This window comes from Moschus berezovskii, chromosome 9 (genome assembly GCF_049115385.1).
Source record: "Moschus berezovskii isolate FMDL1 chromosome 9, NW_MosBer_1.0, whole genome shotgun sequence".
In the NCBI taxonomy this organism is placed as follows: Eukaryota; Metazoa; Chordata; class Mammalia; order Artiodactyla; family Moschidae; genus Moschus; species Moschus berezovskii.
Window position 1 is genome coordinate 68,882,321 of NC_142468.1, and position 23,924 is coordinate 68,906,244.

The following is a 23,924-nucleotide window of genomic DNA, read 5'->3' on the forward strand; positions in this document are numbered from 1 at the left end:
GGGTGATTTTTTCCCTTGAGGGACACTTGGCAATTTCTGGAGGAATCTAGGGTTGTCCCATCTGAGGGGTGTTACTAGCATCTAGAGGGTAGAGGTCAGAGATGCTTCTGAATATCCTTCAATACACAGGAGAGTCCCTGCCACCAAGGATCATCTGATACAAACGTCAGCGGTACAAGGTTGAGAAGCCTGGACCCAGAGTGGCTCAGGGGCAGTCTTGGCCCTGCCTTTTAGGGGCCTGGCTTAAGAACATCTGTCCAGAAGGGTGTACCCAGGGGGACAGATTGGGAACTGTGGTGTCTCTGAGTGCCAGACAAGTGCCACCTGCCTCCACAGGTACAGGGGAGACGCTGCACCCCCTGCAGCAGCAGCCCACAGTAGGTGCCTGGTGATGTGTGTAGAGATGGGGGATGGCCTGGCCCCTTGCTGAGGGGTGCGGGAGGGAGCCCTGGGCCATGCATACCAGTTTTGACACCCCCTTTCTCCAAATCCCTGAAACCACCTTCCTGCTCCATCAGGACCCTCTCAGTGCACTTTCTGGTGTATGCACTGTCCTGCTCCTTCCTTAGTTTTCTGGGGAATGTCTCCCCAGGGACACAGCCTTCCACATCCCTCCACCAGCTCACAGGCACTCATGTTTTCTCACACGACATATCAAGCCACATCTCATCTGTTCCTCCCCAAAACCGAACCCCGCTAAGGATCCCAGCCCACTGTCCTTTGTCTCAGTGGGAGCTGGCGGGCACAAAGCCCAGACCACCTCTGGCTAGCAGTGACTTAGAAGGGGTTGAGGGTCCAGGTCACCCCCAACCCTGCTGCCCCCATGCTCAGGCGGGACACACAGGTGCCATCTGGGAGGGGAGACTGTCATTCCCGCTGCTGTGGTGGTTATTCCTTAGATCTGACCTATAACCCTCGTGGGCTTCGCTAGTGGCTCAGCGCTAAAGAACCTGCCTGCCAAGCAGGAGACACGTCAATCTCTGGGTCTGGAAGATTCCCTGGAGAAGGAAATGGCAACCCACTCCAGTATTCTTGCCTGGGAAATCCCATGGACGGAGGAGCCTGGAGGGCTGCAGTCCACAGGGTCGCAAAGAGTCGGCCATAACTTAGCAACTAAACAACAACAAGCTGGTGCTGCAGCCTAAGCTCATTTCTGCCTGTCTCTTAGGAAGGAGCTAAAAGATGCCTTCGTGAAGAGGCCTTTATGAGCAGGAGGTGTGAGCCCAGAGGGCCCCCCACCCCTGGCCGACTCTTTGAGCCAGTCTTCTCATCTGCCAAATGGGAAAGGCTGTTACTGTCACCACGGACGGGGTGTCATAGGGTGTGGAAGAAGCCAAAGCTTTCTCCTCTGCCTGCCAGGAAATGTCACCATTAGGGCTCCATTCACTGTTTCCTTTTTAACAAGAAAAATGTGTGCATTTTATACTGTCACACATGCTCAAAGTTGCTTCTCCCGATGCTCCCAGACCCAGGCAAGTTCAATCCTCTAGCTTTTCATATGGCACACAATATGAGAAAAAAAAGAATTATAGAAATGTTCAACAGAGCAACAACCGCTAGAAAAAGGGTAGGCAGGAAGGAGGAGAGGAAGAGAGGGAGTGAGGAGGAAGAAATCCTCACTAGAGAAGGGCTAACACAAGCATTTCTGAATGCCGATGGGAGATGCAGCACGGGGAGCCTGTGCCTGACCTCAGGAGAGCCCTGGGACAAGCAGGGGGCTGAGGCCAAAAGAAGATCTAAGAGAGACAGAAAGAGAGATCCTGCCCGCTAAGTCCTGGCTTTTTCAGGGGGCGTACCTGCCTCCCTGCCTAGACACACCCCAGAGAGCAGGAGTGTCAGCTGGGGCATACTGGAGCCCCTCAGAAGCCCCTGCAAAGTGACCTGGCTTGCAACCTCTGACTCACATGTGCTAAGCCTTTGGAGGAGGAGCGCTCAGCTGGTTCAGGGCAGAATCCTCAGTTGACGATCTGTTGCCTTCCCCCAACCCGACCATGTAAGCAGGAAAGGCGGGCAGGGCCTGTGTACCCAGTGGACGCAGTGGGCCCAGCTGCCTACCCTGGTGAGAGTGGGGGCCCTGGCCTGACCTACCTTGCTCTGTGCTGGAGGGCCTGGCTTGCTGCTGCTTGGAGGGGCCGTGGCAGGAGCAGACAGGAACATGCTTCGGAACAGCCTGCGCTTCAGGCTGCTCTCCTGGGTCTTGGGGCTGGGGCTGCCCTCCCCGCCAGGCCTGCCCGCGGTCGAGCCCACCAGGCAGGACTGTGGCCGGGCCTCCTCCGGGCCATGCCTGGCAGTCTTGGTCCCACGCCTGCCCGTGGCTGTGGGGGGTGAGGTCCCAGTTGGGGAACTCTGCAGACAGGTGCCCAGCTGCAGGCAGCGCTGTGTGGCACCCTGGAACTCGGCAGGGCCCAGGGACTGTGCTTTGGCGGCCAGTCCATTGGGAAGGACCCGTGGGCTCTGCAGCTCGGGCCATGGCACCTGTCTGCGTCCTGCTGGTGCACCCCCGTTGCAGCTGAGGTAGAGTCCATGGGGGTCGCTGCGCTCAGACTGGGGGCTCTGAAGGTACATGTCCGGGTCACCAGCCCACTGCTCATCCCCCAGCAGCCCCAGGGACTGTGCCCGCCGCCGGCTGGTGGGGCTGCGGCCGCGCAGGGTGTTGGAACTGATGACCGACAACTTCTGGATGTCGTTGAGCAGCCCAGAGATGTAGCCGTCCGTAGGCACCGAGCTGCCCCGCACCACCGTCTGTGGGAGGGGTGGAGGAAGAGTGTGGTGAGTCTCCTGTTCATGGTGGAGGGTGGGGGTCAGATCAGAGAGGCGGGCCTGGAGGAGGAGGAATACCTGAGGACCTTGCTTGCTGTATCATCTACCTGTTCCTTAATTTTTCAGTCCCTTACCAGGGCTCACAGAGGGCCAGGCCTGTGCTGGGGTGGGCCTACAGGAAGAAGGTTCATTCTCATGGGCTCAAGCGCTCCGCAGTCTGGCAGGGCAGACAGGAGAGTAACCACAGTGTTTAATCCAGCATGCCTGATGGTGTGGGTGGCTGAGCCTGGGGAGCCGGTGGGATTTCAGACTCTGCCTGGGGCCTGTTGCTATTCTCCAGCTCTATCTGTGGTCTTCTGGGGGAGCATGCAGAGCTCTCTGTGGGCAGAGGCTCCAGGCCAGGGCTCTCCTCCACACACTTGGACTTTGTGGCCTCCAAACCCCACCAGGGCCCTGACCCCAACCCCTACGAGGCTCTTCATCACGTTGTGTCCTGACCTACACAACGTAATCCCCCTGGTCTGTGAGAGCCCCAGGTCCAAATATTGCTTTGGGACACACTTAGATTGTTCATGTTATCTGAAACTCAAATTTTATTGGGCCTCCTGTATCTTTATTTGCTAAATCTGGCAACCCTCCCACCCTGTGGGTTGGGATACCCCTCCCCCTTCAAACCAGACTCCTCCCTAAGAAGAGAAGAGGCTGACTAGCAGGGAAAGAAAACAAGGTAACTAACTGACAGCTGGTCATCAGGTGTTTCCTCAGGTGCCTGGGTGGTTCTGCCAGCTGCCCTCTGTGGAGAGGGATGGTCTGAACCCCACCCTCCACCCTCCCCCTACCTTACCTTCATGGGCTGGAGCTGCACCCGGGTGATGCGTGAAGGGTCCACCACGGGCTTGGGTCGCCGCAGTGTGTCCAGGATGTTCTGCCATTGTGGGGGGAGGCCCACGAACTTGCCTTCTTTGGGGTCGAAGGAGGTGTGCACGCGGTGCTGGAAGTTCTGTGGGGCCGAGATCTCAGGGCGTTTCTTCTTTTTTTTGCGGAACATGGTGCCTGCATGGGGAGGATCAGGCTGAGTTCCGGCTTCACAAGGGCCTGGCCCCAGGGAAGCACAGGGGGCTGCAGTGTGTGCTGGGGCCCCAGGCTCCCTTCCTGGGCACAGCCCCCCTGTACCAGCCCAGCTTCCCCTACCCCACCTCGCAGGCCTCTTCCTTGGGGGAATGGGCTAGCTCCCCACAGAGCGGTCCCAGAAGTAGCAAGAGTCCCATAAATAAGCCAACACAGGCTACAAACATGGAAAAGAGGTCTCTGTTTCCTCGTCTGCGCCAAGTCCCCTGCCAAGCACGCAGACTCCGGGGGTGCATTTTTATGAGATCCAAAGCCCATGACAAATATCATTCCACCGTCAAAGAGCTCAAAGTGGGGTGGGGAAGAGGGAGGAAAGCCCACAGACTCATTGTATGAAGTGAGCATGATCCTGATTCTTAAAGCAGATAAGACTAGTACAAGAAAAGGAAAATGTGAACCAACTTCATTTATGAACATAAAAGAAAATCCTAAATAAAATTAGCAAATTGAATCCAACTGCGCATTAAAGGTGGAGAAGGCAATGGCAAGCCACTCCAGTACTCTTGCCTAGAAAATCCCATGGATGGAGGAGCCTGGTGGGCTGCAGTCCGTGGGGTCGCTAAGGGTCGGACACGACTGAGCGACTTCACTTTCACTTTTCACTTTCACACATTGGAGAAGGAAATGGCAACCCACTCCAGTGTTCTTGCCTGGAGAATCCCAGGGACGGGGGAGCCTGGTGGGCTTCCATCTATGGGGTCACACAGAGTCGGACACGACTGAAGTGACTTAGCAGCAGTAGCAGCAGCGCATTAAAGGTTTTTGTTTGTTTTTTCTTTTGTATCACAGTCAACTCGGGTTTGTCCCAGGATGGTTTTAAAACAAAACCTGTCAATGTGACACACACCTTCACAAAAAGGCAAGCTGCTGATTCACAGGCATGCTGTCCAGCCAGGGACCAAACTAAAAGGACCCTTGTGGTCCCCAGGTGCTTGGTCCTAATTCTGGAAAGGCCCTGGGCCATGGGCACTGCTAGGGAGGGTGAGGGCCACTATCTTAGGGGGAAAAGACAGCTCACCTCCGCCTGGGCTCCTTTCTCTCTGGTCTCAGAACTCTGACTATACAAAACATCCCCTGCCGTCAAACCTCCATCCCTTACTTTGCAGTTGGGGGTTTGCCTAAGGCCCTAAGGGGCTTCCCTCATAGCTCAATTGGTAAAGAATCTGCCTGCAATGCAGGAGATCTGGGTTCGATTCCTGGGTCGGGAAGATGCTCTGGAGAAGGAAATGGCAACCCACTCCAGTATTCTCGTCTGGCGAATCCCATAGACAGAGGAGCCTGGCAGTTCATGGGATCGCAGGAGTCAGACACACCACCTCCTAAGGCCCTCCTAAGCTCCATCAACAGCTCTGAGTGACATGGGCATGCAGATCTGAGAGAGGGAGACTGGAGACCCAAAAGGCAAAGTACTGACCCTCCCAAGTGCTTTGGCCTTGCCTTCAGGGAGCCCTAGGCTGGGACATGTGATGGAAGACAAAGTTGGGGTACCCACTCAAATACTTTTATATCTGATGTGGCTCAAAACAGCTCAATGGGTTCGTGTGTGTATGTGGGTGGGGGTTGTGTGTGCAAAAGACACTCAGTAGGCTCTTATGTCAGATAGAAAGGTCACTTTCAACAAGACATGTTTTGTTTCTTGAATTGAATGCTTGGATCATTCATCTATCCACAGAACTGAATATGTTCATGGCATAAGAACATGGCATTCTCTTTTTGTTTCTGCTCTGGAGGCAGAATTTTCCTGGTTACTTTCACAGGTTCTGGAGTAGGTCACAGATCTACGAGGGAGCTGGTGCCCCCTGGGAGGGAAGGGGGTTCAAACAGCCACAGCCTCTCCATATTCACCAAGCATGAATCAATCTGAATCCAGGTCATACCTCTTGGAATGGCCATCACTTTTGGGACCTTGAAATTCAGGAATCTATCAAACATGCCCACCAGGCAAAGCCACATGTGCAGAAGCTCCAAGAACCAAGGACTTTAAAATGAAATATACCTTTGAGTTATAGGAGAGTGGCAGGAAGTCTGCACTAATTTGGGGAGATTCTGAGCGAGTTACATAAATGCTGTGACCCTCAGCACTCTTCATCTATAAAGTGGGGTTAATAAAAGATAACACACAGGTTTAGGGAGTGTTAAGTGAGCAGATTCCCATGAAACAGGGGCTTTTTCTCTTGCTGTTACCTCTCTGAGAATCCTCTCAGTTCAGGGCCCTGCAGACAGTAGAACATGAGCAGATACAAGTCTGGAAGTGATGCTCAACCCCTCTCCTTCAGAGTCACCAGAAATATGCGTGATTTCCGGTACTAGGGCCCTTGCTACCTCTCCACAACATAGACTCTTCATGGTTTGGTAAAACTTGACCTCCTCCTGGTGGTCTTTGGCTACAGAAGAATCTCAGTTCTGCAATTCTGTTCTCAGAGCCTCTCAGACTCTCTGGATCTGTCCAGACATCTCTGGATGAGCTCAGCTGACAGTTTCACTCTCCTCCCTACTCTGTGAACTCTTCCAGAGGTGCAGGGAACAGCCAAGAGTTGAAAAAGAGCTGGCTAATACTCCCTCCTGCAAGGAGATCAAATCAGTCAATCCTGAAGGAAATTAACTGAATATTTATTGGAAGGATTGATGCTGAAGCTCCAATACTTTGGCCACCTGATGGGAAAAGCCGACTCATTAGAAAAGGCCCTGATGCTGGGAAAGATTGAAGGTAGGAGGAGAAGGGGATGACAGAGGACGAGATGGTTGGATGGCATCACCAGCTTGATGGACATGAGTTTGAGCAAGCTCCGGGAGATGGTGAAGGACAGGGAAGCCTGGTATGCTGCAGTCCATGGGGTCACAAAGAGTCAGACAATGACTTAACAACAACAATACTCCCCCTAACCCCACCCAGAACACCCTCCACCCTAACTTCTTCGCCCCACTCAAGGGCCCAGCATTTGCTGCAGGAATGTGCGGAGACAGCATCTTTAGTAAATGGTCTCTGTGACTCCGAAATCACCCTAACAACTTATCCAGAATAAAGTTCTTCCCATGGGTATCAGGAAGGGCCTGAGGAGAAAGAAAGACAGTGCAGGATCCTAGGGCCCAGGAGTTGGGGTGGGAGGTCAGGAGCTGACAGAAGCAATGAACTGAGCTCAGGCTTCAGGGGAGGGGAAGAAGAGATTTAGGAATCGGAGCCAATCACTTAGTGAGTGGGAAATCCACACCTAAAGGGAGGCTTCCAGGACTCATCCAAAATGATGGTAAGGCCAACACTGCCTGAGACAACATGATTTTGCACAGAGAAAAATCTACACACAATCTTTTGGGATTGAATGTGAATTTTAAAAGTCCCCAATTCAAGATTGCTATTTAAAAAATCAATTGTATTTTTGCATACCTGCAACAAACGAATAGAAAATGAAAAAAAAACTCTATGGTACAACGGGAAATAGACCTTTGGGCTTTGTTCCCCACCCCTCCCCCCTGCCCCCATCCCTGGTACAGAGCTGTTAAAACTCTTGGAATCCCCAGAGTGATAAAACTGTTGAAACTTTCAGCCTCACCCGCTCCTACTTCTGCAAAGGGAAGAGGGGGCTGGAGACTGAGTTAACATCAGGACCAGTGGTAAAGAATCTGCCTTCCAATGTAGGGGATGTGGGTTTGATCCCTGGTAGGGAAAACAAGATTCCACACACCACAAGGCAACTAGCCACAACTATAAAGTGTGCACACCACAAGGAAGACCCAGCACAGCACCCCCGCCCCCCCAAAAATAGTCATCAATAGCCAATGATTTAATCAATTGTGCCTACTTAATGAAAGCTCCATTCAAGCCCTCTGGGATAGGTTTCAGGGCTGGGAACCCAGGTGCTGAAAGGGTGACATGTCCAGGAAGGGCATGGAAGCTCTATGCCCTTCCCCTTTCCTGCCCAGAATCTCTTCTTCCCTTTGGCTGTTCCTGAGTTGTCTCTTTTCTAGTGAACTAGTCGTAGTAACATGCCTTCCTGACTTCCACCAGCCATCTCAGCAAATTATCAAATGTGAGAAGAGGGTTGCAGGAAACTTAATTTATAGCCAGCTGGTCAGAAGTACTGGCTTTGAAGTGGGAGTCCAAAATACGGGGCAGTTTGTAGGGCTGAGCCTGAGGGGTCTGTGCTATTCCAGGTAGTTAGTGTCAGAATCAAACTGCATTGTGGAACACCCAGTTGATGCCAGAGAGTTGGAGAAGTGCTCTTAGGAGGAAAAAAAAACCTTCTCATTTGATGTCAGAAGTGTTATTAGGTAAAACCCTTCAGACATCCTTTCCCATTTTATATTAAAAATATCAGATTTTTATGACTAAATCTAATTGAAGAGGTTCAAGGTCTCTTCCCTTGTGGCTCAGCTGGTAAAAAAGCTGCCCACAATACAGGAGACCTGGGTTCGATTCCTGGGTTGGGAAGATCCCCTGGAGAAGGGAAAGGCTACCCACTCCAGTATCCTAGCCTGGAGAATTCCACGGACTATATAGTCCCTGGGGTCACAAAGAGTCGGACACGACTGAGTGACTTTCACTTCACAAGGTCTCTATATGGAAAAATATCAAACATTAAAGATAATAAAGAATGTTCATAGGTTAGAAAACTCAATATTATAAAATTATCAATTATTCCCAAATTAACCTACAGAGTTATTGCAATATCAATCAAAATTATACATAATTCTGTTGACAGAAATTGATAAACTGTTCTATATTCTAACAATGAAAACTCAGAAAGAGAAATTAAGGAATCAATCCCATTTACCATTGCAACAAAAACAATTAAGTATCTAGGAATAAGCTTACCTAAGGAGACAAAAGACCTGTACACAGAAAATTTTAAGACACTAAGAAAGAAATCAAAGATGACATAAACAGATGGAGAGATATTCCATGTTCCTGGGTAGGAAGAATCAATACTGTGAAAATGACTACACTACCTAATGTAATCTACAGATTCAATGTGATCCCTATCAAATTACCAATGGTGTTTTTCACAGAACTGGAACAAAAATTTCACAATTCATATGGAAACACAAAAGACCCCAAATAGCCAAAGCAGTCTTAAGAAAGAAGGATGGAGCTGGAGGAATCAACCTTCCTGACTTCAGACTATACTACACAGCTACAGTCATCAAGACACTATGGTACTGGCACAAAAACAGAAACATAAATCAATGGGAAAAGATAGAAAGCCCAGAAATAAACCCATGCATCTATGGGTACCTTACATTTGACAAAGGAGGCAAGAATATACAATGGGGCAAAGACAGCCTCTTCAATAAATGGTGCTGGGAAAACTGGACAGCTACATGTAAAAGAATGAAATTAGAACACTTCCTAACACCATACACAAAGATAAACTCAAAAAGGATTAAAGACCTAACTGTAAGACCAAAAACTCTAAAACCCTTAGAGGAAAACACAGGCAGAACACTCAATGACATAAATCAAAACAAGATCCTCTATGGTCCATCTCCTAGAGCAATGGAAATAAAAACAAAAGTAAACAAGTGGGACCTCGTTACACTTAAAAGCTTTTGCACAGCAAAGGAAACTATAAGCAAGGTGAAAAGACAACCCTCAGAATAGGAGAAAATAATAGCAAATGAAACAACTGACAAAGTTTTAATTTTCAAAGTACACAAGCAGCTCACACAACTCAGTACCAGAAAAACAAACAAAATCGAAAAGTGGGGAAAAAGACCTAAACAGACATTTCTCCAAAGAAGATGTACAAATGGCTAACAAACACATGAAAAAATGCTCAACATCACTCATTACTGGGGAAATGCAGATCAAAACAACAAAGAGATATCACCTCACACTGGTCAGAATGGCCACCATCAAAAAGTCTACAAACAAATGCTGGAAAGGGTGTGGAGAAAAGGGAACGCTCTTGCACTGTTCGTGGGAATGTAAATTGATGCAGCCACTATGGAAGATAGTATGGGGATTCCTTAAAAAAAACTAGGAATAAAACCACCATATGACCCAGCAATCCCACTCACAGGCAGATACCCTGTGGAAACCAATTGAAAAAGACACATGTATCCCATTGTTTCTTGTAGCACTATTTACAATTGCTAGAACATGAAAGCAACCTAGATGTCCATCGACAGATCAATGGATAAAGAAATTGTGGTACATATACACAATGGACTATTACTCAGCCATAAAAAGGAACACCTTTGAGTCAGTTCTAATGGGGTGGATGAACCTAGAACCTATTAAACAGAGTGAAGTAAGTCAGAAACAGAAAGATAAATATTGTATTCTAATGCATATATACAGAATCTAGAAACATGGTACTGAAGAATTTATTTACAGGGCAGCAGTGGAGAAACAGACATAGGGAACAGACTTATGGACGAGGGGAGAGGGGAGGAGAGGGTGAGATCTATGGAGAGAGTAACATGGAAACTCACATCACCATGTGTAAAATAGACAGCCAATGGGAATTTGCTGTGTGGCTCAGGAAACTCAAACAGGGCCTCTGTAGAGGGGTGGGATGGGGAGGGAGATGGGAGGGAAGTCCAAAGGGAGGGGACATATGTATACCTATGGCTAATTCAAGTTCAGGTTTGACAGAAAACAACAAAATTCTGTAAAGCAATTATCCTTCAATAAAAAAAGAAACTGACAAACTGATTCTAAAATGTACAGAGAAACAAAGAATCAGAAATAGCCAAGACAATCTTAAACAAGAACAAAATTGGAGAGTTACATTACTAGATATCAAGACTGATTCTAAAGCTACCAAAATTAATGCAGTGTGGAACTGGCACACAGATTGATGAGTAGACCAGTGGAACAGAAGAGGGAATCCAGAAATAGACTCATTCACATAAGGTCATTTAATTTATGACAAAGGTGACACTGCAATATGGTAGGGAACCGATGATCTTCTCCATAAATGTAGCTGAAGCAATTAGACATTCATATGAAAAAAAAAAAGAATCCGGAAAAATGAATTCATATTATATCCCCAAACTGCTGCTGATGCTGCTAAGTAGCTTCAGTCGTGTCCGACTCTGTGCGACCCCACAGACGGCACCCCACCAGGCTTCTCCGTCCCTGGGATTCTCCAGGCAAAAACACTGGAGTGGGTTGCCATTTCCTTCTCCAATCCCCAAACTAATTGGCTCTAAATGTGAAAGGTAAAATAATAAAGTGATGGTGGGGGGTTGGAGGAGGAAACCCATAGTCTGGCCATCCCCTGCCCGAGGTCTGCTGTGAGTGACTATGGGGGCCTCTCCTGGAGGCCCTGACCTGCTGGGGCCCAAACCTGTCCATACCCATGGGTCCCAAGGACAAATTAAACTACCAAGGTTTTCTTTGTGCAAAACAGGACTAGGTTAGCAATAGTAATTTCTTTCTAAAGATTTAACAAAGATTTCACAAAGATTAATTTATAAATGCAGTATGAACACAATGGCTCTCTGAAGGGAAATACAGCAAAATATTCATTATCGTTGTGTCTGACTGGTGGGGCTCCAGGTGATTTCCTCCTACTCCATCTTTGTACTCTTCTGAACTTTCCTTAAAGACAATGGGCTGCTTTCCTAAAGAAAACAACATATTTTTAAATAAAGAAAAGAGTGATCCATGAGGACTGAGTTCCCAAGAGATATGCACCCACTTAAGTCTCTGATGTTGCCCGGTCATTGGGTATCAATCACCTGAGCACCTCTCTCCAGCTCCATGTCCTGGACACACACACGAATGCCCAGACAGGGGATTGCCATTCCTAGGACTCCATCTTCCACCGTTTAACAGCTTCGGACAAGCCCAGGAGTCCCTGGGCTGAGGGAGAGCGGGTGCTGAGTCAGCCTCGAGGTTAAATCAAAGCAGGCCACGCCCACGTTTACAGCTGTCACCCAGAAGCTCCAGCTCTTTGAGTCCACACTCCATTCACCTAGTGGAAGAGTGCTCTTTAAAGAAGATACTCTGGAGCGGGAAGCAGGAAGAGGGATGCTGTCCCCTCAGAGAGCCAGTCCCAGCCTTGCCTTCTGCCCAGCCTGACAGAAAATATGTGGGCTTCAGTGGCGGAAGAAAGTGGGCAGAGGCAGGGCACCCACTCCGGTTCAGGGTGAACTCTGCTGCCCCAGCCTTTCCCAACTGGTCTGACACCTTGCCAGACCAGGGGAGGGAGGGGTGAGCAGTCCTCCTTAGGCTGGGATGCATCTCTACGCCTGAGGAATGCTTTGAACGTTCCTCTTCTGAATGGCCAAGGAAGTCACCTTCCAGCCAGCAGGCTGGCCCATGACTGGGTGGGAGAAGAATGCCCATCGCCAGGGAGGGGAGGGAAGGGGAGAGGAACGGAGGGGAGGGGAGAGCCCTGCCCCAACCAGTCTGGGAAGGAAGCTCCCGGGCACAGCTCCTGCCGAGGTTGCTCCCTCCCGTGCGAGCTGAGCCTGGCGCTTGGGGAACCGGTCAGCTCCTGGTAGAGTCTTCTGGAGGAAGAGCTGCCACACCCAGTAACACTGAGGGTGGAGCTGGTGGGAGAGTTCAGGGAGCCACAGGCCCGGGTCACCGAGGGGTGGGACTCTCATGTCAGAGAAGGAGACTCCAGAGAGAAAGGGAAGTACCTTTTCTTGAACACCTACTATGTGTTAAGCACTTTCCAAGCACCAACTAATTTAATCCTCACAACGACCCTGGGAGGTAGGCATTACCACCATCATCTGCAAATCCAGATGGGGTTCAGGGAGGCTGAATAACTTGCCCAGGGTCACAGAAACAGGAAATGACCGAGTTGGGGTTTGAACCCAGATCTGATTCCCAAGTCCTGCTCCATCCACCATGCCCACCCAGAAGGACTCGGGCTGTTAGGCTCCTTCCCAGAGGCCCCTGTGAACAGGGAGGGGCCGCTCAGCCTGTGTAGAAGCGAGAGGGCCAGGGCCCGCTCCCTCAACCAAGATTGCTGGGTTTTTTCCTGTTCTGATCTGTGAGTCAGAGGCCAAGGGAGACAGGCGCTGTCCTGACTTGTAAGCTGACCCTTACTTTGGAACCAGGATTTGTTTTTGTTTTGCCTTGCAATGGCGGCGGTGCGGATGTTCTAAAGAGCTCGCCTTGGCAGCTGTGATGCAGTGCCTGGCACATGCAGAAAGACCGCAGAAATAGCAGGAGAGTATTTTCCCCAGAACAGGTCACGTCCCCTCAGTAGGGTCTCAGCCTAAAGTCAGGCAACTGGCAAGCCTGGCTCAAGGTGGGTGGGTAGAGCTTTGTGGCTGATGTTAAGGTTCTTTGGTGATGGGTATGTGTGGGGGGTCTGGGTAGTAGAGCCCCCAAACTAGGTGCTGTGGCTCAGCTGGTCCAGGGTCCATAACAGGGACGGCAGACAGCTGTGCTGGGTGGGTCACTCCCTCAAGCTGCTCTTCCTCTGAGTGAGGAGACATCCGGCTGCCAGGCCTGGGGTGCCAGGACCACCCAGTTGTTGGGACCCCACCAACCCAAGGCAGAGCTACGAAGGCATGAGTCTGCGCTTAAACCTCAAAGCAGAGCACAGGCTTCCCAGGGAGAACTGCCATTTGAGGCAGACCCTAGGGAGTGAAACTGCCCGCTCCAGACGTGCTCCAAGACTGCCTTCCTGCCAGAAGTCCTCTTGGGACGTAACTCTGGGGCCCGTCTAGAGCCAGCGTCATTTGTTTTCTTAACCCGTGGTCTCAGAAGAACTGGTGTCCAATGTGGCTGCCTCACCTCCAGACCTGGCTTCCAGTGGGCTCTGGCTGTTCCCACATGTTGAATTCTTTTCAAGGAAAGGACACTACCCCACAAGAGCACACTACAGGCTGGGCAGGTGCTTTCCAGAAAGCGAGCCTGAAGGAGTTTGCAGCCACTCATAGGGAACAGGATTTGGTTGGCTATATAAGCTCTGGGATGTTATAAGCTCTCTGTTAGGATGAGGCTGGTGGGATTCCCTTCCATATCCAGACGACTGGGAAAGAGATGGCAACTGTCCCCGGGGCCCCACTCCCTCCGAGGGCTAGGGCGTGACAGTGGGGAGCACACTTAGACTCCCCCGAGGGAGGCCCGGGGCCGGTTTGTCAGGGCTGTGTGCTGGCTCAGCGTGGACTGGGGTGTGCAGTCCCTAAGTTCTGCTTGTGATCCTGACCCCCTCTTCCTTTCTAGGACTCAGCATTTCTGGGGGTAACAGGGGAATGGCTTTATTCACCTTTGCCAGCTTCTCTAGGTACAGTGAGGTGAGAAACACCATCTGTCCCAGTTGGAGGGGCTGTTTGGGGTATTTTTAGTAATCATCCCTCAGGGAGTGCCTAGTGTAAGCACAGGCTCTGGGCTGAGCATTGCACACACGGAATCCTCGCCAGAAGCCTGTGAGATGGGCCTATTGTTGTACCCATTATGCAGATGAGGAAGCCCTTGCTCAGAGATTGATCTGTCCCAGTGAAGCAGCCAAGAAGGGAAAGATCTCTGTCAATTGGACGCAGACCCTGATGTGAACGCAGCTGCAGTCAGCTGTCACCTCCTATGACACCACCCATGTCATTCTCAGAGTCACGCAAGATGCTCTGTGGCACAGAGGAAAGGTAAGCCCCTGAGTCCTACAGCATGTACAAAAGTGCCCCACTGCTGCCACCGTCCAGTCACAGAAGGGCCTACGGGGGACCCTGTTACCTCCAGAGCTGGGCCCTTTCACTCCGAGGTCTGCTGCCCAACCTCTTCATCATGCTCTGTGGGAACAGTCACCACCCCGCCACCCTTCCATGACAAGGAATGTGCCTCACCAGCCCCCTGGTTGAGAATACCCTGGACAGAAGCCAGTCTTTCATTGGAGTATTCTCATCCGTCAGCAAGATTATTCTCAAAATTTTATAAAATTGTATTATTTGTTCATTTATTCAATAAATTTCATTTGTTGTGCATCTGCTCTGCTCAAGGCTCTGGGGATCGTGGTGAGCAAAACAGAATCCTTGCTCTTGTGCAGTTTAGCTGGCTTTTCCAAACAGATGTTGCTAGTCCCCTGACCTACACTGCCTGCCTGTAGGACTTGCTGGGCTCTGGCGTCCCCTGAGCCCCTGCCTCATTTTCCATCCCTTGGTGGCTTCTCTGCAGGAGCTCGCCCACACCCCGCTGGCCTGTGCCAATGCATTCAGTGATGGGGATGTCCCCCTCCCTAAGGCCCCTGCCCTCTGTCCGCTCAGAGCTCGTCATCCTTCGTGTAGGGCTGAGCTCTGTCCTCCCTCAGCTCACTGCATGTGACAAGAGAGGTGGCACCCCAGCACCCTTCCTGGCCCCTAGAAATGCACCAGGCGAAGAGCCTGAAGAGAATTTCATTTGTTCTTCTGCCCAATTGTCCCCTGCAGTGTAGGTGTATCCTAGGCCCAGGCTGTGCCCCTTACTGCCCCTGCCCGCAGGCTCTGTAAGATCTGCCCAGGGCACTGTGTAGAAATGTGGATGGAGCATCCCCAGGATGGAAAGCAATACCCTGAGGTTCTTCTGCCCCACCAGCGTGGCCCAGAGAGAAGCCCAGTGTGCAGGACAGAGGGCCTGTGCACAGAATGCGCCAGAATGCCTGGGTTCCCCATCCCTGGCATCCTACCCACACTACAGGTCTTAGTGAATCCCCTAGGGAAAGATAATGGGGCTGCTGTTGAAAAGAATATGATAATAAGTCTCATTCAATCACTGTGTCAACACTCCAGCTGAATGAGAGGCCGAAGAGTCAGGGTGGTCAGCCAGGGAAGGTCAATATTGACTCAGGCCTGCCTCCTGGGCGCAGCTCCAGCCTGCAAGTGCCGTGCTGCGGTCCAGCCACAGCTCAACCCAGAGCAGCCCTCTGACCTCTGTTCACCATACTTAGAATCTCAACCGCTTCCCCAGCGCTGGGATTTCCTGGGCACAGGATTATCTCCAAGGGCAGAGAAAAGCATGGCAGGGCTGTAGACCTGGCCCCTCTTTGCTATTCGATTTTCACCAGCTTTCCACACAGATAGAGAGGCCCAAATCCTCGTCACAGAGCCCTCGGTGCCTCGCCCAAAGAACCTCCAAAGTCCCCCAGTCACAGAAAGATTGTTTTTACAGTTATCGTTTTAACTTTATCTCTATGTTGTTCCCCTCCTCACTCCAAATTCACAAAACTGCAGTGAGACGGGCCAAACCTGTTTGACTGAGTGTATTTTTTAGAACGACCGGTGACCAAGGAGAGGAAGGCAGAGCGGGGAAAGGGAACCTACACATACACGTGTATTAAGTGCCCAGCACGTGTCAGACACCGTGGTCAAGACGCTGATGACTCTACAAGGTAGATTTTAAGAGCTTATGTCTACAGGTGGAGAAACTGAGGCTCAGAGAGTAGTCATAGTCTGAGAGAGTAAGTGTGCAGCTAGGATTCAAGCCTAACTCCCAAGTTCTTCCACAACGCCTGGTACCAACTGACCTGCCCCAGATCACACAGCTCCTCTGGGCAGAGGTAGGACCAGAAGCCTCAAGCCAGAGTCTCTCTCTGACCTAGTCTGCATGGGTGGTAACAGCATGTCCAGGGTCACCTATGAACAGGAGAAGTCCTGCAAGGTGTACAGAGCATGCTATTGTTTCTGCCTCCAAAGCCAATTCCCTTCCAGAAATGGCCCCTGCCCAGGGTCGCCTCACTACCCACACTCCACAGACCCTCGGCCTTGACTTTATTCCCACTGCTTGGCCCTAACATCCTCCACAATCTCTTGGCACATAGCCAGACCATTCTTCAAGTTCTCCAAGAGAGGGCTCAGGTGGCTTAACCTTTTCCAAAACTGGAGGCAAGGCAGGTAGGCTCCTGCTGGGGCTGTCCGCCTTTGTCAGTTATTATTGTCACTTCACCAGCTGCCTTGTGAGGAAGGCATGATCACCCCCATGTTATAGATAACTACATTAAAGTTAGGAGAGAAACAAAGCAACTTGCCTAAGGAATCAAAGGCAAAGAGTCAGAAATTGAGCCCAGCTCTTTCTGGTTCCAAATGCTGTGCCCGCCACCACTGTCCTACATATGACCGGGAAGAGCTCACAGCAGAACTCACACCATGGGCTTCCCTGGTGGTCCAGTGGCTGGGAATTCACCTGGCAATGCAGGAGACACAGGTTCAATCCCTGATCTGGGAAGACCCCACATGTCACGGAGAAACTAAGCCCATGTGTCACAACTACTAAACCCATATTCTAGAGCCCTCAAGCCACAACTACTGAAGCACGCACACCCTTGAGCCTGTGCTTGGCAACAAGAGAAGCCACTGCAGTGAGAAACCCGCACACAGTGATGAAGAGTAGCCCCTGCTCAGAACTAGAAAAAGCCTGAGTGCAGCAACAAAGTCAACAAATAAATACACACATCTTTTTAAAAAAAAAAAAAACCCACACCAGAAGGGGACAAGATAGAGAAAAGGCAGCCTACACACCAGAAATCTTCATGTCTTGGCCCTTGGTGTTCTCAGTGGCATATCCCTCCCAATTGGAATCCACTCACTGGGTGTGGGTGAAGTTGGAGAGATTTTAGCAGGTTGGAGAGCTGGGAAGTGAGCTGGCAGGCTCTGGCTGGCGCTCTTTCCTGACCTGCTCAGCCCAAAGGCTGGGCCTGCTTCACTCCTCCTGTTTGGGAACCTCTTTCCCAAACAAGAATTCAGTGCACTGGCCTTGGTGACATTGCCTCTCCCCAGACAGGCATCAGACCTGGGCCAGCAACAAGGGCGGGCCATTTGAAGCCCTGAGTCTGCTGTGGGTGCAGGCGGTTGAAGTAACAATGCACGCCCACTAAGGACTGGGAGGGATCACTGCCTAACAGTTCCGAAAACGGGCCAGCACAGGAGGGCCACCCGCCTGCCCACTGTCCCAGCCTGTGCCTCACGCAGGTCCCGAGAAGTCCCCTGGACACCCTCCGGGGGCTCACTCACCTCTGGGCCGCCTTCCCGGCCTCTTCTTTCTCCCGACTCCTCACTCTTTAGAGGGCAGAGCTCTTAGGCACCGAGGAAAGGGAAGGCCTGGCACCTTCCAGGGCCAGTCCTCCGAGGCCTGGGTGGAAACAGATCAGAAATTCATTGTGACCAAGGTAGTAAGTATCCCCGCGGATTTTGCGACTGGCCGGAATCCAAAGGCTTCTGAACTACCCTCCATCCCCCTCCTCCCGGCCTCGGACTGAGCCACCTTCTCAGGTGCGAGGGGAGGCGGCGGGCTCCCCGCGGGGCGCGCGGGCACAGGGAGCGGTAGGCTCAGCGCTCCCTCTGGCCGCCTGGCTTCGACCCAGCGCAGCCGCCGGCCCCGCCTCGCCCGCCAGCGGGGCGCTCTCTGGACGAGGCCGGCCCCAGCCACCGGGGCGCGAGCGCCGGGCGCGCACGCGGAGGGAGGTCGGCTCCCGGCTCAGCCGAGTCCCCTCTGCCCGCGCCGGCGGCCCCGCACTTCGGGGAAGGAAAACCCGGGGACCCGGAGCCGCGCGCGCCGGGAGGCCGGTCCCCGCCCCGGCGGGGCTCACAGCCCCTCGGCGGTCAGGACACCCACCTGCCGAGCGGGAAGCCCCCAGAGCTCTCCGAGAGGCCGCGGCAGTCCGGCCCACCCTCCGCCGGGAGGCGCCGGGAACGACGCGGAGAGGCCGCGCTTACATGTTTGTGCCGCGCCGGCTTCACCTGCCCCGAGTTTGATTTCGGGGTGTGGCCTCAGGTAGGACGCGGCGAACGCAGAGCCCGGGAAAAGTCGCCGAGGCGCGCAGGGGCAGCGGCCAGGGGGCCTCTTCTCCCGAGGAGCGCCCTTCTGCTCAACCCTTTTCCTCTGGCCGCTCGGCTCCAGCGGCGGCCAGCCCTTTGCCTTCCGGTAGTGGCCCCGGCCGCTGGCCGCCGTGACCTATACGTGGCCCCTCGGACCCTGGGGGGCCGCGTAGAGGCCTGACCTGAACTGTCCAGCGAGCGCCTCTCTGTAATTAACTCCCTAATTTGCATTGAAGACGCACGCCCGGGAGGCGTGTGCCCACCCGCACACTGTGGAGAGCGCAGCTGGAGCCCTGAAACCTGCCACCTTGGCCTGTCCTGTCCATCGGGACAAGGTCCCACGACTGCCGTGGGGTAGCCCCCTTGTGTGGGCAGGAAAGCAGAAATTATAGAGATCCCAATGCCTTTGTCAGATCTTGCTCAGTTTTGAGAACCCTCTGGTCTCAGGATTGTAGGGGAGGTCTGGGGAAAGAAAGCTTCCGGGAGCCCTGGACCCCCACCCCACCCCCAGCCCCACCCCCGCCAAACAGGAGAAGATATGGTTCTAGAGCCAGTATCTCCTAGTTGTCCCCAGCAGTGCCCTGGCCGAGGGTTAGGATGGCTATCCCAAGAGGCTCACTCTGGGCTGCCCTTTGCCCTGCCCCTGGATTGAAGGATGGTTTGTCTTGTATTTATATGTGTGGGAGAGGGGCAGGGGCTATCTGTCTCTTCCCCAAACAAGGAAGTGAGAAGACTCCTGCTGTCCTTGGGTCCAGAGAGAGGGCTGTGTCCAACTGAGTATCCAGGGGATTCTAGCTTAGAAATTCAGGATATCTGGACCCCAGATGGCTGCCCCCAAAGCAGTGGCAGGCACTGGGGACAATGCAGGGATTTTCATCACTTTGAGCACCTCAGACTTTATCATTGAGGTCACTGTTGCCATGTACATTTTTGCTCACTGATTCTTTAGCCATTGTGCAATTTATGGATAAAAATTTGCATTTTAGGCTCAGTTGCTATGCAGTTTACTGTAGGCTCCCACTAAACAGAGTTGAGATGGCCAGTGGGAATTCATCCCCCCAAACAGGCCTGCACCCTGTCTGGCTGTATCACAAAGCCCCAGTGTCCGTCCTCATCCTCCCTGGGGAAGGCATGGTGGTGCCAGGTGGACAGGCTGGCTATGGGAAGCCGGTTGTGCTGGGTGGGAGGAGGAGGGAGAGGGGAAAATGGTAGTTAAGGATTTGAAACGAAGCAGGAACCAAAGCTAGAGTGAAATGCATTACACCATTGAACCTAAAATCAACACCCTAAATTATTTTTTTAATTGACACACATCAATTATTTTCTTTTAATTAAAATACCTTATATACCAAAACCACAGTTCCAAGCAGGACTTTTGAACTGTTAAGCTACACTGAAGTGTGAACATTATAGTATTATCAGAAATGAACTGGTATTTAATTTGATTGGATCCAGGCTTGGGTATCCCAGAAAGGCTACAAGCCAAGTCCCATCCTTACCCCATAGGGAGAAAGTCTAGGGAAACTTGGGGGGCCTCTCATCTTTGAGAGCTGCAGTGGGGTCTCCTGCAGAGACAGGACTCCTAAAGTAAGACTAACTGAGGAAGTCATGAATCCCCCATCTCTGGAGGTTTTCAAGAAGCAGATAACTATCTGCCAGATGTGCTAGAGTAAAGGTTCCCATAGTGAGTACCAGACTAGACTAGGGGGCCTCTTGGGCCCATCATAGCTCCACATTTCTGCACTTCCAGGCGGGGTTGGATGACCCTCTGCATATCTGGATGGCTGGGAGGCACAGAATGGATCCTGAGTGAGTAACTTCTGTGTGTGACTCTCCCCCCCTTCCCCATCTTCCTCTCATCCACTCCCAACTCAGCCCTGCCCAGGAGGAGGAGGCGGAACGACAGTGCCGGAAGCGGCGGGGACAGCTTCTTCTCCAGCATCTACAAGCCGCCTTCTGGCCTATTGCCAGGTTGCCACCCCAAGCACAGGGAGAGGGACCAGGCACACCCTCCTTTGAAGAGTCTTGACAGCTGGCATAGGCCTTCTGGTTGAGGGAGTTGTCCATGCACTGCCATTCCACAAATTGGGCAGGAGTGCTGGTCTGGGGCACTGAAAGCTGGCATTTCACCATGGGCTGTGGCTCTCAGAGCCCTACCAGCTCTGGGGCACTGGTCAACCAGCCTGGTCTGGGAGGGTGTCAGGGAGGGCATATGGGCAGGGCAGGCACTCCCTGGCTCTCAGCCTGTGGCTGTCGGGGCCTGTTGTAACATCTGAGCCGAGAGCCCGGGTTAGGGCCAAGGAGGAGAGATACAGATCGACTTGTGGTTTGGAAACACAAACACATTATCCTCTCCCGGCACCTTTCTGCTCCGTGACTCGAGAAGCTTCCTCGGGGTCCTTTCTCTGGATGGCTGCCCTTCTCTAATAATAGTAATAATAATGCGTACCGATTATTGGATGCTTCCGATGGGCCAGGCCCCATGCTAAGCTATTTACACATATCATCACTCAAGTCTTCACAACAGCCCTGAGACAGAAGGACTATACTGTTGTTATTCTCATTTTACAGATGAGGAAACAGATGAGGCCCAGACTGGTTAAGCAGCTGGCTCAGGGTCTTGTAGTTACTGAGTGGTGGAGCCAGAATTTCAGCCCAGTCCATTCTTATAACTCAGTACTGCTCAGAGTTCCCTGGTTGCAGAGACTGTCAGATATGATTGACCATGCAGGGTCAGGTCCATGGCAGCAGTTGGTGGGGGAGGCACTGGTAATTTGCCTCTTGGTGCCAGCCCTGACTACCATCCAGGAAGGGTAAGTCATGTGACACAGAGAAGTGTGTGGGGTAATCTCTCCTCCATTTCTGGTGAGGGGATGAGGAACCCCACATGGCCTTGGGTACAAGGGGCAGAGAGGGCCTCAGTTTCTGCCATCTCTTACTGAGTCATGAGCCAGCACTCTGCTTGAAATCCCTGCATCAAGCTTTCTGTCCTTCACAGACCCAGAATGTGCCAGGTACCCTCAGGCCACATGGGGAGGTGGGGCCTTGCACCTGCTTGCTACCTGGCTGGAGAAACCCCTTGGGGCTAGGCTCTAGGAGTGGCGCCCATTCACCCTGAGCCCCTAGTCTGAGGAGAGGAGGCATTCTTTGGAAAAGATCCCTTCCTCCCCTTCTCTTGCAGGCTGCCCATGCCTGTCCCTTCCTGCTCTTGGGGTGGCCTGGATCAGTGCCCCTCACCCTGACAGAACTATCCATCTCTCTCCTAATGGGCCTGGGAGGCAACCTCTGAGGGTCTGGGAGAATGAATTGAGAAAACTGAGGTTGCCAAACCCTTGGGGTCTTCAGGCAGGAGGGAGGTCGAATCTAGACACAGAGACCATGAGTTCCTACAGGATCGGAGCCCTTCTGCCTTTCTAGACTTCCAGCTTGTCTCAGCATTAGTTTCTTGATGTGTATACTGGGGGAGAGGGTTCCTTTCTTAGCGGGGATTCCCTGATGGCTCAGCGGGTAAAGAATATGCTTGCAATGCAGGAGACACAGGAGACATGGGTTCGATCCCTGGGTCGGGAAGATCCCCTGAAGTAGGAAATGGCCACCCACTCCAGTATTCTTGCCTGGAAAATGCCATGGACAGAGAAATCTGGAAGCTTACAGTCCACAGGGGAGCAAGGAGTCTGACATAGCTGAGCAACTGAGCATGCATACATGTGCCCTTCTTCCTTGGGAAGATGGTGGAATGATGAGGTCTAGAGCATTGGGGTACAGGGGTCCCAAAGGACCAGCACCCCCAAACAGGGTGAGAGTTCTTGGCTCTTGGCCCTCACAGCTGCTGAAGGGTCCAAGGAGAAAACACCCCTCCCACACATCATGTATGCACAAGCTGCCACTGGGAGCAATGGAGCCCAGTTTAGTGCACCACCAGGGCAGAATCCCAGGGTTCTTCCAGGAGACCTTGATACTAAATCGCTCCAAATCCCAGAGAGAGAACCCCAGCCCCCTCTGGCAGCACCATCTGGGCCCAGTTAGGTTTGGGGAAAGTCCACTGGACTCCCCTGCCTGGTCACTGTCACTCTGAACCTCAGCTGAAGGAAATGACCACACCTTGCCTTTTTCTCAAGCATGCATCTGTACTGCGCTTCCTTTGCCAACTAGAATACATAGGCCCGTCTTCTCTAAATGAAAATTGACACTGAGGCTGAGCTTGCCTGAGAATCCCAAAGGGACCTGGTGACCTGGACGAACCACCCAGATGCAGGTGCCACTGTCCACCCACCTCAAGGGGCTGGAGCAGGGGCAGGACAGACTGCAGCACCCTTCCTGGGTACATGGGGGCATGAGCTACATTGGGGAGGGTGGCACCAGAAAGAGCCACCTCTGTGCTAAGGACACTCATTTTAGAGACATGATGAATTCCTTTAATATCTTCTCACTATGATCACTTGGCAGCCCCTGCTCTTAATGGGCTCCAGAGTTCCACCCAAATGTCTGTTGTTGGCAGTTTAGCTCTCTAGCTGGCATTTTTGCTGGCAGAACTAACAGCTGGAAGCTTCCTGAATGGAAACCCTTCATTGTCATTTCCTCTCTCCCAGGAACCTCCAGCAGCTGCCCCCAGTCTAAGGTCTGGGCAGAGTTCTGATGGGCACCCATGTCCTGGAGCCCAGGGCCTCACTTTTAGGAAGGACAAGTGAGTTGGAGCAGCAGAAGGCTTGTGCCCCGAGTAGGTTTGAACTCCGACCAGAATCCAGGGAAGGAAAGAGTGAGGAAGCATGATGCTGGCTGCCTAAGCCACATCTGCAACCTTCTGGGGGACACCTTAGTGCTAAATGCACGAAGTTCACAGACTCTGGCCCATGTGGCCTCTTGCGAGCATTAACCATCTTGCTATAAAGCTGTGGCACTCCACCTTCTCCGTCCACCTTGGGTCAGTGTGAGAAGACTTGACTTGCCACTTGGCTGGGCTGGGCTATGCTTAGAGGGTGCTGGGATGGGGTGTGGGCACACAGCTACCGTCACATGTTCTCAGGGTGTTTCATTCTTTAGTCTGCGGACCACACCTCAACCATCCTGGGTGGGCCTGTGGGACATGAAGGGTCCTGGTGTGCACTGCCCTACCCGCCTCTCCTCCCAGCGGTTCTTGCTGAGAGGCAGCTCCACCTCCTGTCTGACCAGCCTCTCCTCTACAGGAGGCCTGCTTGCTTGTTAACTCCTGGCCTTGCATTCATGTCCCTGGGTCTGGCTCCATTCCTCCTCAGGGTCTGAGACCTCCACCTTTCCTGATCCCTGACATACCACCTCCCAGAAAAACCCATTATCATGGAATATAAAAGCCAGCTTGGGCCTGGTGT

General features: G+C 52.2%; 1 protein-coding gene across 2 annotated transcripts in view; it reads right to left on the bottom strand.

The window, feature by feature from the left end:
- Positions 1–23,924, bottom strand: part of PAK6 (p21 (RAC1) activated kinase 6) — a 36,991-nt gene that overhangs the window by 8,278 nt on the left and 4,789 nt on the right. Inside the window, exons 1-4 of one of the 2 annotated variants that reach the window (XM_055436358.2) lie at positions 18,377–18,515; positions 17,776–17,893; positions 3,605–3,813; positions 2,089–2,742 (exon numbers count right to left, since the gene is read on the bottom strand). In XM_055436358.2, coding sequence (XP_055292333.1) covers positions 2,089–2,742; positions 3,605–3,808 — 858 coding nt within the window. In that variant the 5' untranslated portion in view covers positions 3,809–3,813; positions 17,776–17,893; positions 18,377–18,515. Of the gene's footprint in view, positions 1–2,088; positions 2,743–3,604; positions 3,814–17,775; positions 17,894–18,376; positions 18,516–23,924 lie in introns of those variants that run through there. The other variant, XM_055436359.2, reaches the window with a different exon arrangement.